The sequence below is a fragment of the Pleurodeles waltl genome, chromosome 3_1, assembly GCF_031143425.1.
Source record: "Pleurodeles waltl isolate 20211129_DDA chromosome 3_1, aPleWal1.hap1.20221129, whole genome shotgun sequence".
NCBI lineage: Eukaryota > Metazoa > Chordata > Amphibia > Caudata > Salamandridae > Pleurodeles > Pleurodeles waltl.
This window is the reverse complement of record NC_090440.1, coordinates 545,985,456-546,003,966: the sequence shown is the minus strand read 5'-3', so window position 1 is coordinate 546,003,966 and position 18,511 is coordinate 545,985,456. Positions and strand designations below refer to the sequence as shown.

General features: G+C 44.2%; 1 protein-coding gene across 2 annotated transcripts in view; it reads right to left on the bottom strand.

Annotated features, from left to right (window-relative positions):
* Window positions 1–18,511, bottom strand: part of DIS3L (DIS3 like exosome 3'-5' exoribonuclease) — a 342,741-nt gene that overhangs the window by 291,431 nt on the left and 32,799 nt on the right. For both annotated transcript variants that reach the window (XR_011201373.1, XM_069222896.1), the window contains exon 2: window positions 3,518–3,671. Coding sequence is in view for 1 of the 2 variants with exons in the window: in XM_069222896.1 (XP_069078997.1) it covers window positions 3,518–3,671 (154 nt within the window). In the remaining variant the exon portion in view is untranslated. The remainder of the gene's footprint in view (window positions 1–3,517; window positions 3,672–18,511) is intronic.

Sequence of the window (18,511 nt, the reverse complement as noted above, 5' to 3'; positions counted from 1 at the left end):
ACACAGTAAATTCAGATTGGGTCATCTAGGTGCATTTGAGTTTGTTTTTTTTTTTTTTTTAAATCACCCAGTACCCATCAAGCCCCTCCGACTACCACCAAGTTCCCCTATCATCAGCCACTTTCCTTTCATCCAATCGATCACTGCTGGAAGGCTACTCAAGTTCCACTAAAATACACAGCTCTCTCTACAGCTGGGATAAACCACAACATGACCTTGAACTACAGGAAAACACTGTACCTCCGACACCTTTCTAAGGTTTGTAAGGGGATCTATAATGTAAAGTCAAAAGTTCTGTATCTCTAAGGGAACCTGCTCCTTATTTTAATATTATGGATGACCTGGTATTTTTTCTAGTGCAGGAGACCACTTTCACGAGTCTCCTGACCAATACTCTATGTAATTTGATATCTAATTAGATAAGCGAGTAACAGGCCTTTGTAACCATACCACAATGGGAAGACTGCCGAAAAGCTCTCCCGGGCACATCTGAAATCTGTGTAGTATGTCACAGTTGGGCATCTCTGGTTGCATACAGTGTGCATGACACCTTTTGGTTACATGAGAGGTGGGGTAACCAAGCTGGATATAGCATCTGGGAGGACGTAACTCCTCACTCCATTGAATTGAGTAGTGTCTCCCTCCTCTTGCTTCGCCCCCATTCTGCTGCTCGACTGATTCCCAATCTAAGTTCTGTAAAATTCCTTGCCAATTCTAGGCTTTGCCTTAAACCTTTTGAAAGGAGATGTAATGATTAATGCTGCTTACTGGACCAAGACAACTGATCAGCTTGAAGAGTGACAAGGACAATAACCCCAAAGGCTCTGCTGCTGTACCATGAGAGAGAGGGAGAAAGAGATAAAGAGAGAGAGAGAAGGAGAGAGAGAAGGAGGGGGAAGAGGGGAAGAGGGGAGAGAGAGAGAGAGACCAGCTGTTCTTTGCACAGAGCAGAAACTGAACTCTGTGACCCTGATTTCTGCGGTGGTGAGTCTGAGAATCAAGTCTGCTAAGACAGGAGGTTAGTGACCGCTTCTCAGGCCAACATTTTGGTCATTGTACCCAAAAGCTGCTGGGACTGACTACGGCTTCCCGAAAGAGGCCTGTGTTCAGCACTGAACGCAAGTGTCAATGTGCTTAACCGCTGCTACCTGCAAGAGGACCATGTGCCTCTGTGTCCAATTGATACATGAGCACTCTGCAACAGACATTTGAGACCTGACATGGTGGTCTGCAAGTGGTCAATATTACGCACTCAGCCTGAGCGTCTTTGGGCAATGACCAACTACAGATATGTCACATTTTTCCCCAATTTGGATTACATCATGAGATAAATAGGTTTCATGTTCTAAATTCTATGGGTTACAAGCATTTGTTGAACTGTGATCACAGGAGTACCACTTGTCCTCTTCTAAATGTTAACACAGACATTTATAACAACATCCGTAGGAACCACTGTTGCTATACTGCTATTCACGTACCAAGGTTCAGAGGAAAACAGGGTTACCCTCTATGAGATTGCATCGATAAAGAGGTATCAATAAAAATAATCAACTTCAAGTCTGAAAAAAAAAAAAAAACATTTCTAAGCTGCATGGTTCTACAAGCATTGATCTTCACAATCTTGTTTAACATCTTTGCTTCGTCAGTAGATGATTTTCTCAAGTAAAAGGTTGTTGCATTTCCAATGTATGTCGACATAATCCAGCTAGGATTCTACATGGGGTTGGGGTGGAGGCCAAGAAGAAGGAAGTAAATGCACCTAAAGCTACAGCTACAAGAATTATGTGCTGTGCAATGTTCTTCAATTTGTTAGAGTTCTTTAGGTTTAGATAAGACTGCTGTCCTTGACTGTGGGTTTATTTCCAAGCAGACAGTATCTAGGCGGCAGGTGAGTTGAGGGTTTTCCATGATTGTGGTGCTCTGTAAGTGAGGCACACCCTGCAACCTTCCAAACTATGGGCCTGATTTAGAGGTTGGCAGACAAGTTACTCCATCACAATGGTGACAAATAATCCCGTCTGCCGAAATATAAATCCCATAGGATATAATGGGATTTATATTTCGGCAGACGGGATATTCTTCACCATTGTGAAGGAGTAACCCCACCGCAAAACTCTAATCAGGCCCATAGATTAAAGGAAACCTCCAATAAACAAAGAGTCAACAAATGTAGTTGTGACATTCTTTTTGTAGCAAAACAGGTCACTGCACAGGAGACAGGTCTTGTACTCTTCACAAACTAACCTGTGTGCACATCATGGTCTTCACAATTTGGTGTTTGTGTCTCTTCGTATCTATCTGGGATATCTATTACCAAGTCAGTTTCTGGTTTAACTACTGTCAATCAAATTACTTATTCTGTCTCCCTGCATTCTGGAAAAATCAGTCTTTCTAGCCAGGCAGTCTAGTGTTGTGGTTATTACGTGCATGTCAAGGACTACAGACTGAGTTTATGAAACATGTGTCTTCACTATTTCATTGTGAGTGTGATGCCTACGCCAGCGTTGAGCTTTGCTTAAGATATATGTTTAATAATGTGTTTTATTTAGTGCTTCATAGCACAATCACCCCATTTCTAACTACTGTCAAATAACAGATGTCATTATTACCCGATGTGATAGTACTCAGAAGGGACTGTCTGCCTTGAAAGGTACCTGGGATTCGAAACTGTAATACACTGATTACTGCACGTCATTGACAAGCGTTAACTTGCATGTCATTTTGCCAGCAAATCGTGTAGCCCTATGTGCTAGTGCTGAGGTGTTCACAGTATTGTATACATTACCTGAATACAACAAGTTTATAGCATCCAGAGCCTAAACTTTCCCGGAATATGATGTGTAGCTTGAGCATGAATGCACCTTTGGAAGCATGTAGTAAAGGGGTAGGGGTTTCCAGAGGCTAGACTACTGTAATGTCTTTATGGACTTGCCTTCATTTTGTTCCCTCAAAAACAGCTTCTACAGCGGGCTGCGGTTAGGCGTGAGCAGCATACTGGCTCCAGATGACAGCAAAGACAAAGTTTTCATATCCTTACCCATTTCCATAAAGCAAGGTGTAGATCAAGGCTTAACCAGAATTCACCTGCTGGAAAGAATTGTAGCATACACAATGGCAGGAGTCTGACTTCCTATTACCACTCAATAGAGTCTATTACCCCAGCTGAGAAGAGTCTAGAGTCTAAGACGTCAGGACAAAACACTCTGGGAACTTTCCATGATCAACATGCAGCAATCTATACATAAGGCTATTAAGCAAGAAGATAATAACTGTCCATGCACTACATAACCCTTTCAAAGTTATTCCTGCTATTTCTTGTTTTCGTGCAGACATTTGTTGCAGGGCCTCCTTGCCTCCACCAAGAGAGCTCGCCATGGGTGTGAGGAGCAGTACTGTTTTGTTCGCGAGTGGCAGAGGTAAATAAAAATCGTAACGAATAAAACAAAAATTCAATGCAAACATTTCAAAGCACCCTGAAAAAAGGAAAACATCTCCCTATATGTGACAGGGGTGTTACCTGCGACCCCTGTAGTGCTGCACAGCTTGACATGCCGTCTGTGTGAAGATAAGCCCCCTCAGCTCGGGCATTTCCAGAATCTCCAGGTAATCCTGTACCACCATCCAGTCCGGAACAACATAATGAGTCAGGTCTTCAGGCAACTGCTTTCCCCCTAAAAAGTGAGTTATTAAAGAGACAAAATTGCACTTTAGAACTAATAAGTCATTGTTTAATAGCTAGAATTTTGCATCTTTGAATCCAAGCCAGAGGGACTGATGCACTTTTATACATAAGAAAAAGTGAGATCAAAGAGAAAGAGGAAGATATGATTTGTTTCAACATTCTAGTAGATCTATAAAAAAAATAATTTATGATGTTCTTCACTGAGACAAGCATAGATTTCCTTTTAATGCTTGAATTTGCAATTGGGGAGCATTAAAAAGCTAACGTCAAAAGCATCATGACAGCAAAACTGAACTTACTGCAAAGGGCAACAATCCACTATTACCCCAAGAGTAAGCACCGGATGCTGAGATTACAGACCCCATGGTCATACGGAGACCGTAGCATGGAGACTAGGCATCTTTGCTCAGATTTGCCAAACTGCTAATCAACTGACTTATTTCTGTATCAGCGATTTTCAACTTTGACTGAGTACAATCAGCACTAGTTTTTAGATGCACAACAAATTACAATTATACAGCATTAGTAACAGCATGCATATATAAATACAGGCAAGGGTGATATCAGGTTGGCCTGCTGCAGACTGGTAAATAGTGGGTATGTGGTTTCGGTGTAATAAGTGCATCGTAGACATAGTCAATAAACGAAAAAAGCACCGTTATTGAAACAAGTGTTCCATACAATATCAATAAACTCCAAATATATGAATCTTCAGTTCGACTGATAATCTACTGAGCTGCTGGGGTGGTGTATTCCAGCAAGTTAAAGAAAAATATTTCTTGCATTTTCTAAATAATTTTAAAAATGCAAGCGAGAAAACTTGCAAATGCTATCTGGCCCATCCACTGTGATCTTGGTTGCCGGAATAACAACCAGTAAGCAGTAAACACCCAAGACAAAGCCTACAAGACTATCACAAAGAAAAAAATACTAATTTGGGATGTTTTTCAAAACCATCTGCACATTTAAGTAGAAAGTATTTACATGAAATCTGCAGCTTTGCCCACAAATCACAGACCTCGATTTGCATAATAAAAATTGAGGCTTGTATGCACAAATGGCATTTACTACTTCCAAAAAGCATTGGAAAAGCAAGTAGGTCTCACCTACGCAATTGTGTTTCATCCATGTTGTAAACCGGCGTGGGTGCTGTTTAGCATGGCTAAAGGTTAGTGGAGTGCGGTGGGATAGAGTGGAATGGGGCAGATCGGGATAGAGTGAAATAGGGTAGATTGGGGCAGAGTGGGAAAGATTAGGTAGATTGGGGTGGGGTAGAGTGGAGTAGATCGAAGTGCAGATGTTGGCTAGATTAGCAGGGTAGACTGAAGTGGGGTAGATAGTATTGGGATAGAGTGGGGTGGAGTGGGTTAGATGTGAGTGGAGTAGATTGGACTGGAATATATTGGGGTAGACTGTAGTGAAGTAAGGTGGGGTAGACTGGGGAAGAGTGGAACACAGTGGATTAGAATAGGGTACACTAGAGTGGGGTAGATTAGGTGGAGTGGGGTAGATTGGAGTAGGGTAGATTGAAGTGCAGTGGGGTATATTAGGGTGGAGGCGGTTAGATTAGAGTGCGAGAGCTAGGAGTAGGGTAGACTGCAGTAGATTGGATTGGGGTGGAGTGGAGTAGCTTGGAGTGGAGTTGGATAAAGTGGTGTGGGGTAGATTGGCATGGGTTGGGTAGACTGGATTGGGATAGACTGGAGTGGGGTAGATTGGATTATGGCTGGGTAGACTGGAGTGGAGTGAAGTGGACTGGAGTGGAGTAGTCTGGGTAGATTGGAATGAGGCAGACACAAAGGGGTAAATTGGAGTTGGGTAGCTTGGTGTGGAGGGGGAGAAGGTCGACTGGCTTGGGGCGGAGTGGGGAGGATTTGGATGAAGTGGGTTAGACTGGAGTAGGGCAGATTAGAGTGGCATTTGGTGAGCAGAAGGTAGACTGGGTAGAGTAGAATGAAGTGGGGTAGGCTGGGATGGAGTGGAGCAGACTGGGTGGATTGGTGTGGGTAGATCAGAATGGGGTATATTGGGTAGAGTGTAGTGGAGTTGGATGCATTTGATCGGAGTCGGGATAGGAGTGAAGTGAGACAGATTGGGGAAAGAGTGTAGTGTAGTGGGTAGATTAGGATGGAGTAGGGTAGCCTGGATGGATTACAGTAGGGTAGACTGAAATTGAGTGGGGTAGTTTGGGGTGGGACAGAGTGGGGTAAAGTAGGCTGGGCTAGAGAGGGGTGTGCTAAGACTGGGGTGAGCTAAGACTGAGGTAGACGGGTGGGGTGGGTTAGACTGTAGTGGAATGGGGTAGATTTGAGTGGGGTAGACTGGAGTGGGGTAAATTGGAGTGGGGTAAATTGGAGTGAAGTGGAGTGGGTAAGATTTTGGTAGAATAGAGTGCGGTGGAGTGGTATAGACTGGGGTAAATTGAAGTAGTGTGGGGTAGATTAGAGTGGGCTAGAGTTGAGAGGAGTGGGTAGGACGGAGCAGGGTAGATTGGGTAGGCGTAGATTGATTTGGGTGGAGTAGATTGGGCTGGAGTGGAGTATACTGCAGTAGATTGGAGTGGGGTTGACAGGAGTACGGTAGATTGGGGCTGAGTGGAGAGAGATATATATTGGGTAGACTGGAGCGAGCGGAGTGGTGTAGACTGGTGAAGGGTAAAGTGCAGTGGATTGGGGTAGACTGGGATGGAGGGGGGTAGACTGGAGTGAAGTAGTGTAGATTGGAGTGGAGAGGAGTAGACTGTAGTGGAGTGGGGTAGACTGGAGTGGGGTAGATTAGAGTGAGGTGGAGTAGACTGGAGTGGGGTAGACTCGAGTTGACAGGGGTAGGATAGACTGACAGGGCTCAAAGAATCTATTCGACCATCCGCTATGGCGAGTTTTATCTTATGAGGTCGAGCTACTTTTAGATTCCGCTCTGTAGTGAATCCTAGTTTGTTTTAATGGGATAACAGGAGTTAGCTTAGCCTTTGGCTTGCAGACTCATGCCCCCATCACCTAGTGACTTTTAACCTACTTAGCTTGCTCTGTCTTAGACCATTTATTTAATTAATTCTTCTAACATGGCTGCCTTGTTTACAGTTAGGCCTTTTTGTTTAGAGTTATGCTATCAGTGTAGCCGCACTAAGGAGTCAACTCATACAACAAAGACAAACAAACTGTAGGTGCTCACATTAGAAATTACCGTCCCAAGCATGCAGCGTTATCTATTGTTTTGGAAGAACCTACGTCAGGGGTCCAAGTAGATCTGTATAAAAACATCACACTTTAGACAGATAATCAGAGGGATTCCGACCAGATACCATCGCTGCTATCGATGCTGCACGTCGCCTTGACGCTGACCCAGACTTCGTGTTCTTCCGAAGTCTAAGCTCGAGACCTCATTCAAGGTAACCAGGGTTAGGGGCTCCTTCCAGGGACATGGCATTGGCAGATTAGGTTTAACATGCCCAGCTCTCCTCTAGGTAGAAGGTTCGACCTACCATGATAGGGTACTAGTACCTACTACATTCTTTATGTCTTTCCATGCTAACGCAAGATGGTTGGGGTCTTCATAATTATGACTCTCATCTTTACAATTCTATTTCTTGCACTGTTCATTATCTTAATCATTGCAGCCATGCGATTTACCGCATTGTATTAAATAAAACCTATTGGAACATTATTCCATCTTCATCATTGCCTGTGTTTTGTTGAGACATGATATATCTGTGAGAAAAGGGTAATCTCCGTTTAACCACAACACTCCCTGAGATGTCATACTTCTAAGTCCATGCGTGAAGGCTGCCACAAATCACGTTGAACTATTTGGGTTGCTGGTGAGGTACTTCTAGCGAGCCGGAAGGGCTGGGACTACAGCTGCAACTGGTTGAGGATAGGCATAGTCACCTACAAACATAAGTACTGTCATCCTTCAACCAGCAGTCTTGCCCAGAGCAACAGTCCAAACTACGACATGGCGCCACCAAAGATGGTGTTTAGGCACTAATTTACAGGTACCCGATTATCACTGTCTCACAAATAACAGGTACCCTTAGTACCATTATACGGAGACGTCCGTGGTCTTTGGGAAATCCTCCTCAGCTGAACAGGGAACACCTGATTAGGCTGCAGGTTGTTCGAGCTCGAACTCATAAAAAGGAATAGACTCCCCACTTAGTGTTCCAACGCCAGAAGAAAAAAAAAATTCTCTCTTTCCTCTTTTTAAATATGGACATAGACACTCCTGAAAATGCTAGACAAGCATTAACATTACATCTAGTAGCGCATGGCTTAAGAGAAGAGGGCGGGGACGTCACTTTCGTAGCAGAAGCTAATGAAGCCTACCAAACAGAAACGTTCTATGCCTGGGTCACCTTTCCTGAGGAAGACACCAGGTCAGTCACATTTCACACGTATAGAATTGCTAATGTACCTCAACAGTACCAAGCATGCCAGTATCACAAAATGCCGCTCACCTATCAAGAGCATCAGAACTGGTTTGAAGGCACCCTACCACATGTTATACAACAAGTGACATTAGGTCCTTTAACTAATGACAGACCTACATGGCCTATGTTTGCCACATACACACCTCACCCAGATATACTAAATATGCAAGTAGCAGATCTGCGAAACTTATGTAATGAAATTGTAACATATAGAAGGCTTGTTCAGTTCGTGATGCAGACTTTGAACACAACACCAGCGCATCCAGCACCTGCTGGATACCAATTGGCTACTGGGATTAATCCCCAAACAGTACATACTATTATGGGTAAAGTACCCACAGAACGGGAGAGAATACCTTATTGGATAGCCCAGAAAACAGATCAGCTGGAAGCTGTGTTTCCCTATACGGGACCACAGGAGAAACATAGAATTCTAACAATGTGCTTGCCCTTTGGGATGGTTCCCTCTGTGGATGACTGTGCCACATGAGGTAGAGTCTTCGCTGCAATTTATATTGCATAAGTGTTAAAACAAATTCAGAATGAGCATAGGGCAGCACCTGCCCTAGATTTGGGGATGAAATTGACGTGTAATTTTGACGCTGTATCCTCAATAATACTCAGTAACATTAAAGGGGAAGCAGTAGCACTGGCTATACGCCAGTGTCTCCGAGAAACTCCACATTTGGAACAAGAGAGACAGCTACCAAAAATGATTTCCGATACCTATACTAGTATAGGACGGGATAGTTTGGGAGCCAAGCCAAAGAAATTGGAAGTACACAGTACCACCCCTAAGGAAGGTACAAAACAGACACAAGAGAGTTCGAAAAAGCACTAACAATTTAAAGAAAGTCTCCACACCCGGAGAACTCCGAAAGGAGATATACTCTCAGAAATAGGGATAATAGTAGAACTCCTGATAGATATACTGACTCACGTCCCTCTCGTTCCTTTCAGGACGCTCCGGATAGGCGTATCGAGAGAGGGGGCCATCCCGACCGACGTCCGGACTACGTGAAACAAAAGAAAGAGTCTACAGTAAAAAAAGAAGATAAGGCTTCGCAACAAAAGCCACAGTTTATAAAGAAAAAGGTGGCAGCACTATCGCTTAAAAATGCCAATACACTTAAGAACTTAGCTGAAGAACAAAATGTGGGCAGTGAAACTAATAGACAGCGCAGCAGAGGTCATGGTATGTCGCCAGAGTCTGAAAGAACATCTGGATGCAACAGCAACTAGCGATTTTGTTGCAGTTGAAACGGCGGGCGGGCGTGTACTCCCCCCAGATAGACTTTATGATCTAAAGATCCAAATTGAGGGAGATGTGGAATGCACCATCGGTGTGATCTTTTGGGGCGAACTTAATTGTGACATCCTATTGGTCAAAAGAGATTGGCCGCCCGAACATGTCCGTAAACTCCCACATAGGGAAAATGTCATTTTGCCTTGTTTCTCCAATCTTGTTCCAGCGGCAAAAAAAGAAGCCTACACTGTCAGTTGGGCTCTAGCACAGGCACCTGCATTATATTGCAATCATGTAGGGGGGGGACAGGGACTCTCCACGTCATATAATACCCATCGGAACTACACCCCAGCCTCAGCCGCAATATCCAGTTAAACACGAGGTGAACGCTCCAGTGAGGGAGATCCTCACTCAGCTGGTTTATCAGGGGGTAGTTGAGCCCTGTGCCTCTGCAATGAATAACCTGTTACAAAGCCAGACCATTCATATAGAATAGTCTTAGATTACAGACTTTTAAACAGGTTGTATGTTGGAACGCTGCCTGCCGAAACAACGAGTGCCTGAACAACGAGGTCGGAACACCGACCTCGTTGTTACCACTAATGTGCCTTTACCACGAATGCCTTAACAACGATATTTCGTTGTAAAGGCATTCCTGGTAAAGGCATTAGTAATAGGCACCCATTGATCCTGCACGCGTCACCCCGATCCCCGACCCCCACCCCAAAACCTAAAAAACCCCGACCCCCAAAACCTAAAACGCCCCACCCAACCCCACCCCACCCCAAAACCTAAAACCCCCCAACCCTGCCCCAAAACCTAAAAACGCCCCGACCCCCCCAACCCCCCAACCCTGCCCCAAAACCTAAAAACGCCCGACCCCCCAACCCCGCCCCAAAACCTAAAACCCACCGGCCCCCCCCGCCCCCAAACCTAAACCCCCCTCGACCTCCCACCCCCTCCCCAAAACCTAAAACCCCCTGACCCCCCACCCCTGCCCCAAAACCCCACCCCTGCCCCAAAACCTAAAACCCCCGCCCCCCCACTTACCTGAGTCGTCGCCTCGTCATCCGCGTCGTCCTCCTCAGCCGACTCCCTTGTTTGTGCCTTAACCACGCATGTTTGTTGCTCAGGACATGCGTGGTTTAGGCACAAAATAACGAAGTCGTGGTTAAAGAAAGCGTTGTTCCGCTTTCGTTAACCAGGACTTCGTTATTAAAGAGTAGGCGTAGAGGACGTTTCCCATTTAAACAGTCATACCCATACATATGCTATACAAAATTCACATAGCACGGCGCTGATAAATAACTATGGGCCAGATGCAGGAAACACTTTGCGACTCGCAAACGGCAAAATTTGACGTTTGCGACTCGCAAATGCGCGTTTCCCATCCACAAATGCATTTTGCGAGTCGGGACCGACTCGCAAAATGCATTTCCGAATCGCAAAATGCATTTCCGAATCGCAAATAGGAAGGGGTGTTCCCTTCCTATTTGCGATTCGCAGTGGAATGCAATTCCATTTGCGACTGCATATGCGGTCGCAAATGGAGTCGCAGTTACCATCCACTTGAAGTGGATGGTAACCCCTCGCAAACGGGAAGGGGTCCCCATGGGACCCCTTCCCTTTCGTGAATGGACCCAAAACTATTTTTTCAGGGCAGGTAGTGGTCCAATGGACCACTACCTGCCCTGAAAAAATACCGAAACTAAAGGTTTCGTTTTTTTTTTTTTTTAAGTGCAGCTCGTTTTCCTTTAAGGAAAACGAGCTACACTTAAAAAAAAAAAAACTGCTTTATTTAAAAGCAGTCACGAACATGGAGGTCTGCTGACTACAGCAGGCCTCCATGTTTGCGAGTGCCTATAGTCGCTATGGGGCCGCAATTTGCGACCCACCTCATTAATATTAATGAGGTGGGTCTTTGCGACCCCATAGCGACTCGCAGACGGTGTCTGAGACACCGTTCTGCATTGCAAATTGCAACTTGCAATTTGCCAGTCGCTCCGACTCACAAATTGTAAGTCGCAATTTGCTATAATGCTACATCTGGCCCATAGTGCGTAAAAAATATAAAACAACGTTGGATATATCCAACGGGTTCTTCTGCCAGAATTTAGCAGAAGAAAGTAGGGACCCGAGTGCATTCTCATTTGGCTCACAAAAAAACGCTTTTGCCATTTACCCCAGGGCTATAAGAACAGCCCAGGGCTGTTCTCAGCCCGAGTAACGTCAATATTACATGATATTGATCCTGAGGCGTTATCCGATGTGGATGACATTTATCTCACAGATGACGACCTGAATATTCATCTTGTGAGAGACGATCGAATAATTTTGGGGTTTGCAGAAGTCGGTTATAAATTTTACTTTAAGAAAAGCAAGATCACCTTTCTCAGTGTACTGTTCCTGGAATATGAGCTATCAAGCGAAGAAGCAAAGAGCCTGGCCCCGCACTTCCTAGAAAAGTGTGCACAACTGCACCCACCAAATACGCTACGGAAACTACAGTCTTTACTTGGTTTCTTTAATTTTGGCAGAACATACACTCCTGACTATACATCAAGCCACTATATGACCTAATACGTCCAGACTTTTCTAGCAGACACTGGACAGTTACACATGCACGCATTCTTGGGGATTTGTAACAGGACATGCTAGAAGCCAAACACCTACACACCCGTGACAACAAGAAATATGTGGTCATCAAATTCGTGATACTGGCATGCTTGGCACCCTTGGGTTCACGTATGTCACGTATGTCACCTTCAATGAGGATGACACAGTGCCCATAGCATATAAATCTCATTTATACTCGAATGCAGAGCAATGCTTTGCGCCCATAGAAAAAATTCTAACTGCAGTTCAGATGGCTGTCATAAAAGAGAGATCACTTGCCCAGGGGAAACGTATCATTGTCGTTACCCCGGTGCCGGCACTAGAGGCTGTCACCAAAGTGAGCGTTCCTAATGCTAAAGCATTACACCCACACTGGATTCAGTGGGCAACTTCTCTGACAGCTACTGATGTAGATTATATTTTTGACACAAGAATTTCTCCAATATGAACAAGAGTGCCCCACTCCTCTACATCTTTTACCTTTAGACAACTATGATACTGTCATTTATACTGATGGTTCAGCCCAACCAGTTGTAGGTACCAAACATCAATACTCAGCCGCTTGCGCAGCCGTGAGTGGAGTGATGAAGGATGGAATTTTCCACCCTCACAATACCTACACGCAAACCCTAGATGACTGCACAGCTCAGTTGGCTGAACTTAAAGCCCTTATTTTAGCGCTAGTAAAAACAGAGACAGGAAGACTGACTTTGATAATCATTGTAAGACTGAACGCAGTAATATGAATCACAGACTAAGATAATCATTGGCAACTGAACGGGTACAGAGATTCTAAAGGAAATACCGTAAAACACAAGACATTGTGGGGGAGGGTGGCTGATCTTAAGGATAAGCTACTGTGTGTCCATGTAGAACATACATTGGGCCACCAACGTGTAGGAGTACACGTTATCAATAATACTTCGGCTGACGAAGCAGCCAAATCGGCAGTAGCTATGGCTTCTGTGGCTGCAGTGACTCATTCCATGCGAGATTGGATAATGAAAAAAATTACTGGTGTGAAAGCTTCGGCTGAAGGCAAGTCTCTCCCGAAAGGATACCCCTCAAAATATTCGTACCACATCAGTGCACAGAATGTTGCTTATGCAACACTTCCTGGGGTTGGAGATCGAGCAATCCCCAACGCAGACTAGAGATTAGATCTAGTGAAAGCAGCGAATGAGGGTGGCGCTTCTGCTCATGCTGGTATTTTGGCCACAGTAACACTCTTACAGAAAAGATTCTGGTGGCCCGGTCTATACAAACAAACAGACAAAGCAATATGTCCTTTGTTGTGACATCTGCCAGAAAATAAAGGGTTCTAATATCAAACGCCCACCACAGATGTCCCTCGTAGTGTCCAGTAGGCCATTACAATGTGTGCACCTGGACCACTGCAGTCCACTCCAACTGGATGGTGCATACAAATACATTCTAGTCACTGTAGATTCTCGTTCTAGATACCATCCCGAGGGAAATCCGGTTGTGGAGAGGCGGAACCGTGATCTAAAGCAGTCCTTAACAGCTAGAGTATTAGGTTCTGGCCCCAGCTAGCTTTATCACCTATATGGGGTCCAGAGAGCACTGAATAATCTGCCAAGACGGTCCTTGGGGGGACGAACTCCCTATGAGGTTCTCTTTGGGGTACCTATGTATGTCCCAGATATTGATGCTTCTGGTATGGTGGCAGCAGAAACACCTTTTGATATAAATGAACGTCTCACTGTCGTACAGGAGCTTCAACAATTTCGAGATGAAAAATAATCCACCAGTGCTGCCTCTTTAGGAATATTCCTACAACTTCCACTAGCTGGATTCCTAAAGTTGGGGATCTGGTTAGTGAAAAGATTGCTGTAAAGAAGGAATTCGGTCCATCCTACAGAGCACCAGTCTCAGTCTTGGGAATACAAGGTACCAGAACTGTAATCTTATCATCATTGCCTGGTTCAGGAGGAAACAGATTCATTTCAATTGACAATGTCAAACTACACCATGTGGCCGATCATGTACAGTAGACCCAGAGGTCCCTGGGGTGGTTCCCAATCCCCTCTCACTACCCAACAGGACATTCCTCTTCAGAACAGAGTGACCAATACTACTATGGACTATGCTACAATGTCCAACCATGCTATAAGTTCCTCCTCAATCATGGGGAGGGCGGAGAATGGGCTCTTGCTGGTTCCAGTCACCACTTCCACGACAATCCCTGGTCAAGAATTGGCCATCATATACACCAATACAACACAGACTGATGGCACTGTTCACTATGAGCCTCCTCAAGAAGTAAATACCTCAACAATTACTGAACATGCTCATGTTTTTGCTGAGACTGGTTCTGGCTATTTCCTCAACATTGATGATTTTACTTCAGACTCATCCTCATGTGATTGAAAATAATTCAAAGCTACGCAAGCTATATCTATGGCTTAAGAAGAACTATTTGATATACCCCTGGAACTAGTTTTGGTTCTGCCTAATATTTTTTATCTTAGTTCTATGGATTGGCTTTGTGACTGTTTTTTTCTTACTTATAAATTATGTCATTACATCCCTGTATGCGCAATTGTGGCACCAGTAGATGAAGTTTTAACTCCATATCACTCCTCACACAAGGTCCGCAGAGACTTGTCCCCGCCGAACATTTCAGCTGCACCAATTTCTGATGGGATTGTGTGGGACAAAGTTCCTTTTGAAATATACGGGTCTACTGAGGTCATTCAAATTCCATATGTATTCAAAATATGCATGACAGATGTTATCACACCCGGTGTTGTATCTGATGATTGAGATGTCCAGAGAGTTGATACTATGTTAACTGAAATGAAGGACTATTCAATTTTTTAAAGTGTTTATGTATATGTGAATACAATGAATTAGGGGGAAATGTTCTGCTACAATGCACCTAGATATGGACCTGTACTTCATTACACACAGTGGGAACATTGTTCAACGCCACCAGTGGGGAGCCCAAAAAATTATTTCAAAAAATTCACGTATTTTTCTGGGCATGACACAAGAAACTCGGAGTAATTTTTTCAAATTGCCTTGTTCAAAAATTAGGAACATTTTGCTAACAGATACAAAACAGATATATTCAGATGCCTTTGTTTCCCGTCTTACCATTGAAGGTTACGATCACTGGAAGAACAATATTGATTTAAAGAGTGTATAGGGGACACAGGATTGGCAAATACAGGGTAGGGAGGCCTTGTTTAGAGCATGCCAGATTCCTGGACAAATGATTTTTTTGAATGACATTGTTCAACTGTTGAACAGACGTCCTGCCTCAGGTTAGCAAAAATAAAAGAAATGAACACACCCAGTATCCTCACACCAGCTAAATTCAATGGTTGGCAATTCTTTCTGAATAACACCGAAGAAGAGCTAGATGCAAAAGTTCAGGTTGGTACCTATAATTCTTCACTTTCCAGTCCCGGCGGGTGGTTGGCTTGGCCGATTGACACCAATGGATGTCAGGCTCGTTTTTTAAACTGCTCAGGGGGTTTTAAGATTAGCCGGCCAGATCCTTGCTTCATCTCAGGTCAACACACGGGGATAGTTACTATATACAGTGTGGGTGAGCTGTGGCAACAATGGGTACAGTATAACACGTTAGCCGCAATTAAAGAACACCTGAACACACTTTCTGAAGATATAGACTTGCAGGGCTTTCTGTTAGGTCCTAAGAAACAGCGCTCTAAAAGATTTTTATATGCTATGTATAATGAGATATGGAAACTTTTCTCAGATAGAAGCTGCTGCACATTTAAGGCAGATAGATAAGGAAAACATAGAAAAGGCTTTGGCGGTTGTCGATAACGGCATGAACACCCTGTCCAACAGAATTTATTCACTCACAAACATAGTGTTGTCTACGATTGATATTATTCAGTCAGACATGTCCCGTTTATACCATGGACAGAGTCAGCTGCGTTCTATTATGCAGCTTGGTTGGACGTTACAAACATTGAAAAATGGCTGTGTTCCATGGAGATACATTAACGGTAGTGAACTGTTTGCTGGCTTTAATCTAACCGAGAAACAACAGACAGTGGCTAAAGGGGAAGCGAGTTTCACCATGCTTCATGTAGAGAAGTTGTAAAAGTTGCCTTTTACGATTGCAGACAGTCCTTCGACGGTCTGACTCATACATGGCATTATTAATCTGCCCATATCCACCTTTCATTTTTTGAAATGCTTGAAACATCTTATTGTGGGCAGGTATGAGCGTTTGGGTGATAGCTATATTAAGGAAGAGTGGGAGTTGCCTTTGGATTATAAATGTCTGAACAGCGAAACAGAGGTCTTTCTTAGCAGAAGCGAATGTGAGACTACTGTTAGTCATTCTATGATCTGCAAGCAGGTGCCCCTTCACGGCCACTGCAATGCGGGGGTCGCAAACTTGGCCTGTTTTCTGAAGGGTACTCCCGTCTCTTTGATTCGACCAGCATTTCATGTACTTTCAAATGGCAGTTATGTGGTGCTGAGCGATCAAAGCTGATGCGGTATGCAACCGGGCATAGCCTACACAATTTCGGTCTCTAAGGACGTGTTGTGGACATGTTTTATTCCACCCCCCCCTCCCCCACAAGAGATAAAGGTATCTGAAATGTGTCCTCACATTGACACTATTAATGTAAATTATGACAAGCTGAGTAGACTAAAGGCGCTACTGTTTCAAAAACAGGTCGGGTTGACATCTGCTAGAGAGACGTATGTTCTCCAGATTGCAAGATCATCAGCCGAGATACAATCCCTATTAAATATCAACTTCCCCAAGCACTTTGGTGAGCTGGTATCCAGAATATTCAACGTCTCGAGTACTACTGGGATTGTCCATTTCTTTAAGGCTGTCGGGTCTGGATTTGTGTCTGTCTTCCAGACTATCTTCGGGGTCATCCCGTTGGCCATCCATTCACTCTTTTCAAGTGTGTTTGGTGGCTTTCCTGTAATTTTGGCATTATTTGGCAGAATCCTCCTGCTATTTTTTCTGATTCGCAGTGGTAGTTTCTTTACAGCTGCACCGAGCGATGGAGCCATTGCCACCAGCACAACTGTGCCGTGAACGCATGGCATGGTTCAGATCTTCAATGCTTCCTTGCTGGAGCTACTAGGATGAAATTTCTCATTGGCATTTCAACCACTCCTCTGGTGCGTGCAGCCTGTCTTTCGCTGCGTATGGTGATTCTTCGAACATTTGCCAACTGTGTGTCTTGCCGTCCTGTCTGTATCGCCTGTGGACCAAGAACTGCTGATGTCCCCGAGGGTTCATATACTGTTGTGCCCCATGAGACTAAGGCTGATCCGCGAGGCCACTTATGAACACTCAGAGTTGGTTCTTCCATCTACAGACAATGGCACTGATCCAGGTGGTCCTGCACATGAGACTATTGCGCACTTTTGCTTTGTGAATCCATCCGCCCAAGTGATCGATCTTACATCAGACGATTTGGCCTCATTTTTTTATGACTTTTTACAAGGTGACTTCAGAGCTAGTCTTCAAGATCATGACTATAGTTCCACGCCACAATGATTTACTTTGGCCTGCTGGGCTTGTCATGGTTGGCTTTAAGTCTCTTTAGTATGTTATAAACGTTCAATTTTTTAACTACGTTTTTAACTTTGGTTTCTATGCTTTGTTTTTAGTCCAGAGCTGCTTTTTTAGCTTTTTGGATTCCCTCACCTTCGGTGGCGTCCAGTACTGGCGTCATACTTGCTACGGCAATGGGGAGGGTGTAGTGAATCCTAGTTTGTTTTAATGGGATAACAGGAGTTAGCTTAGCCTTTGGCTTGCAGAATCGTGCACCCATCACCTAGTGACTTTTAACCTAATTAGCTTGCTCTGTCTAAGACCATTTATTTAATTAACTCTTTCTAACATGGCTGCCTTGTTTATAGTTAGGCCTTTTTGTTCAGAGTTATGTTATCAGTGTCACCGTGATAAGGAGTCAGCTCATGCAACAAAGACAAACAAACTGTAGGTGCTCACATTAGAAATTACTGTCCCAAGCATGTAGCATTATCTATTGTTTTGGAGTAACCTACGTCAGGGGTCCAAGTAGATCTGTATAAATACATCACACTTTAGACAGATAATCAGAGGGATTCCGACCAGATACCATCGCTGCTATCGATGCTGCACGTCGCCTTGATGCTGACCCAGACTTCCTGTTCTTCCGATGTCTGAGCTCAAGACCTTATTCAAGGTACCCAGGGTTGGGGGCTCCTTCCAGGGACATGGCATTGGCAGATTAGGTTTAACATGCCCAGCTCTCCTCTAGGTAGAAGGTTAGACCTATCATGATAGGATACTAGGACATACTACATACTTTATGTCTTTCCATGCTAACGCAAGATGGTTGGGATCTTCATAATTATGACTCTCGTCTATTTCTTGCACTGTTCATTATCTTAATCATTGCAGCCCACGCGATTTACCGCATTGTAATAAATAAAAACTATTGAAACATTATTGCATCTTCGTCATTGCCTGTGTTTGGTTGAGACATGATATATCTGTGAGAAAGGGGTAATCTCA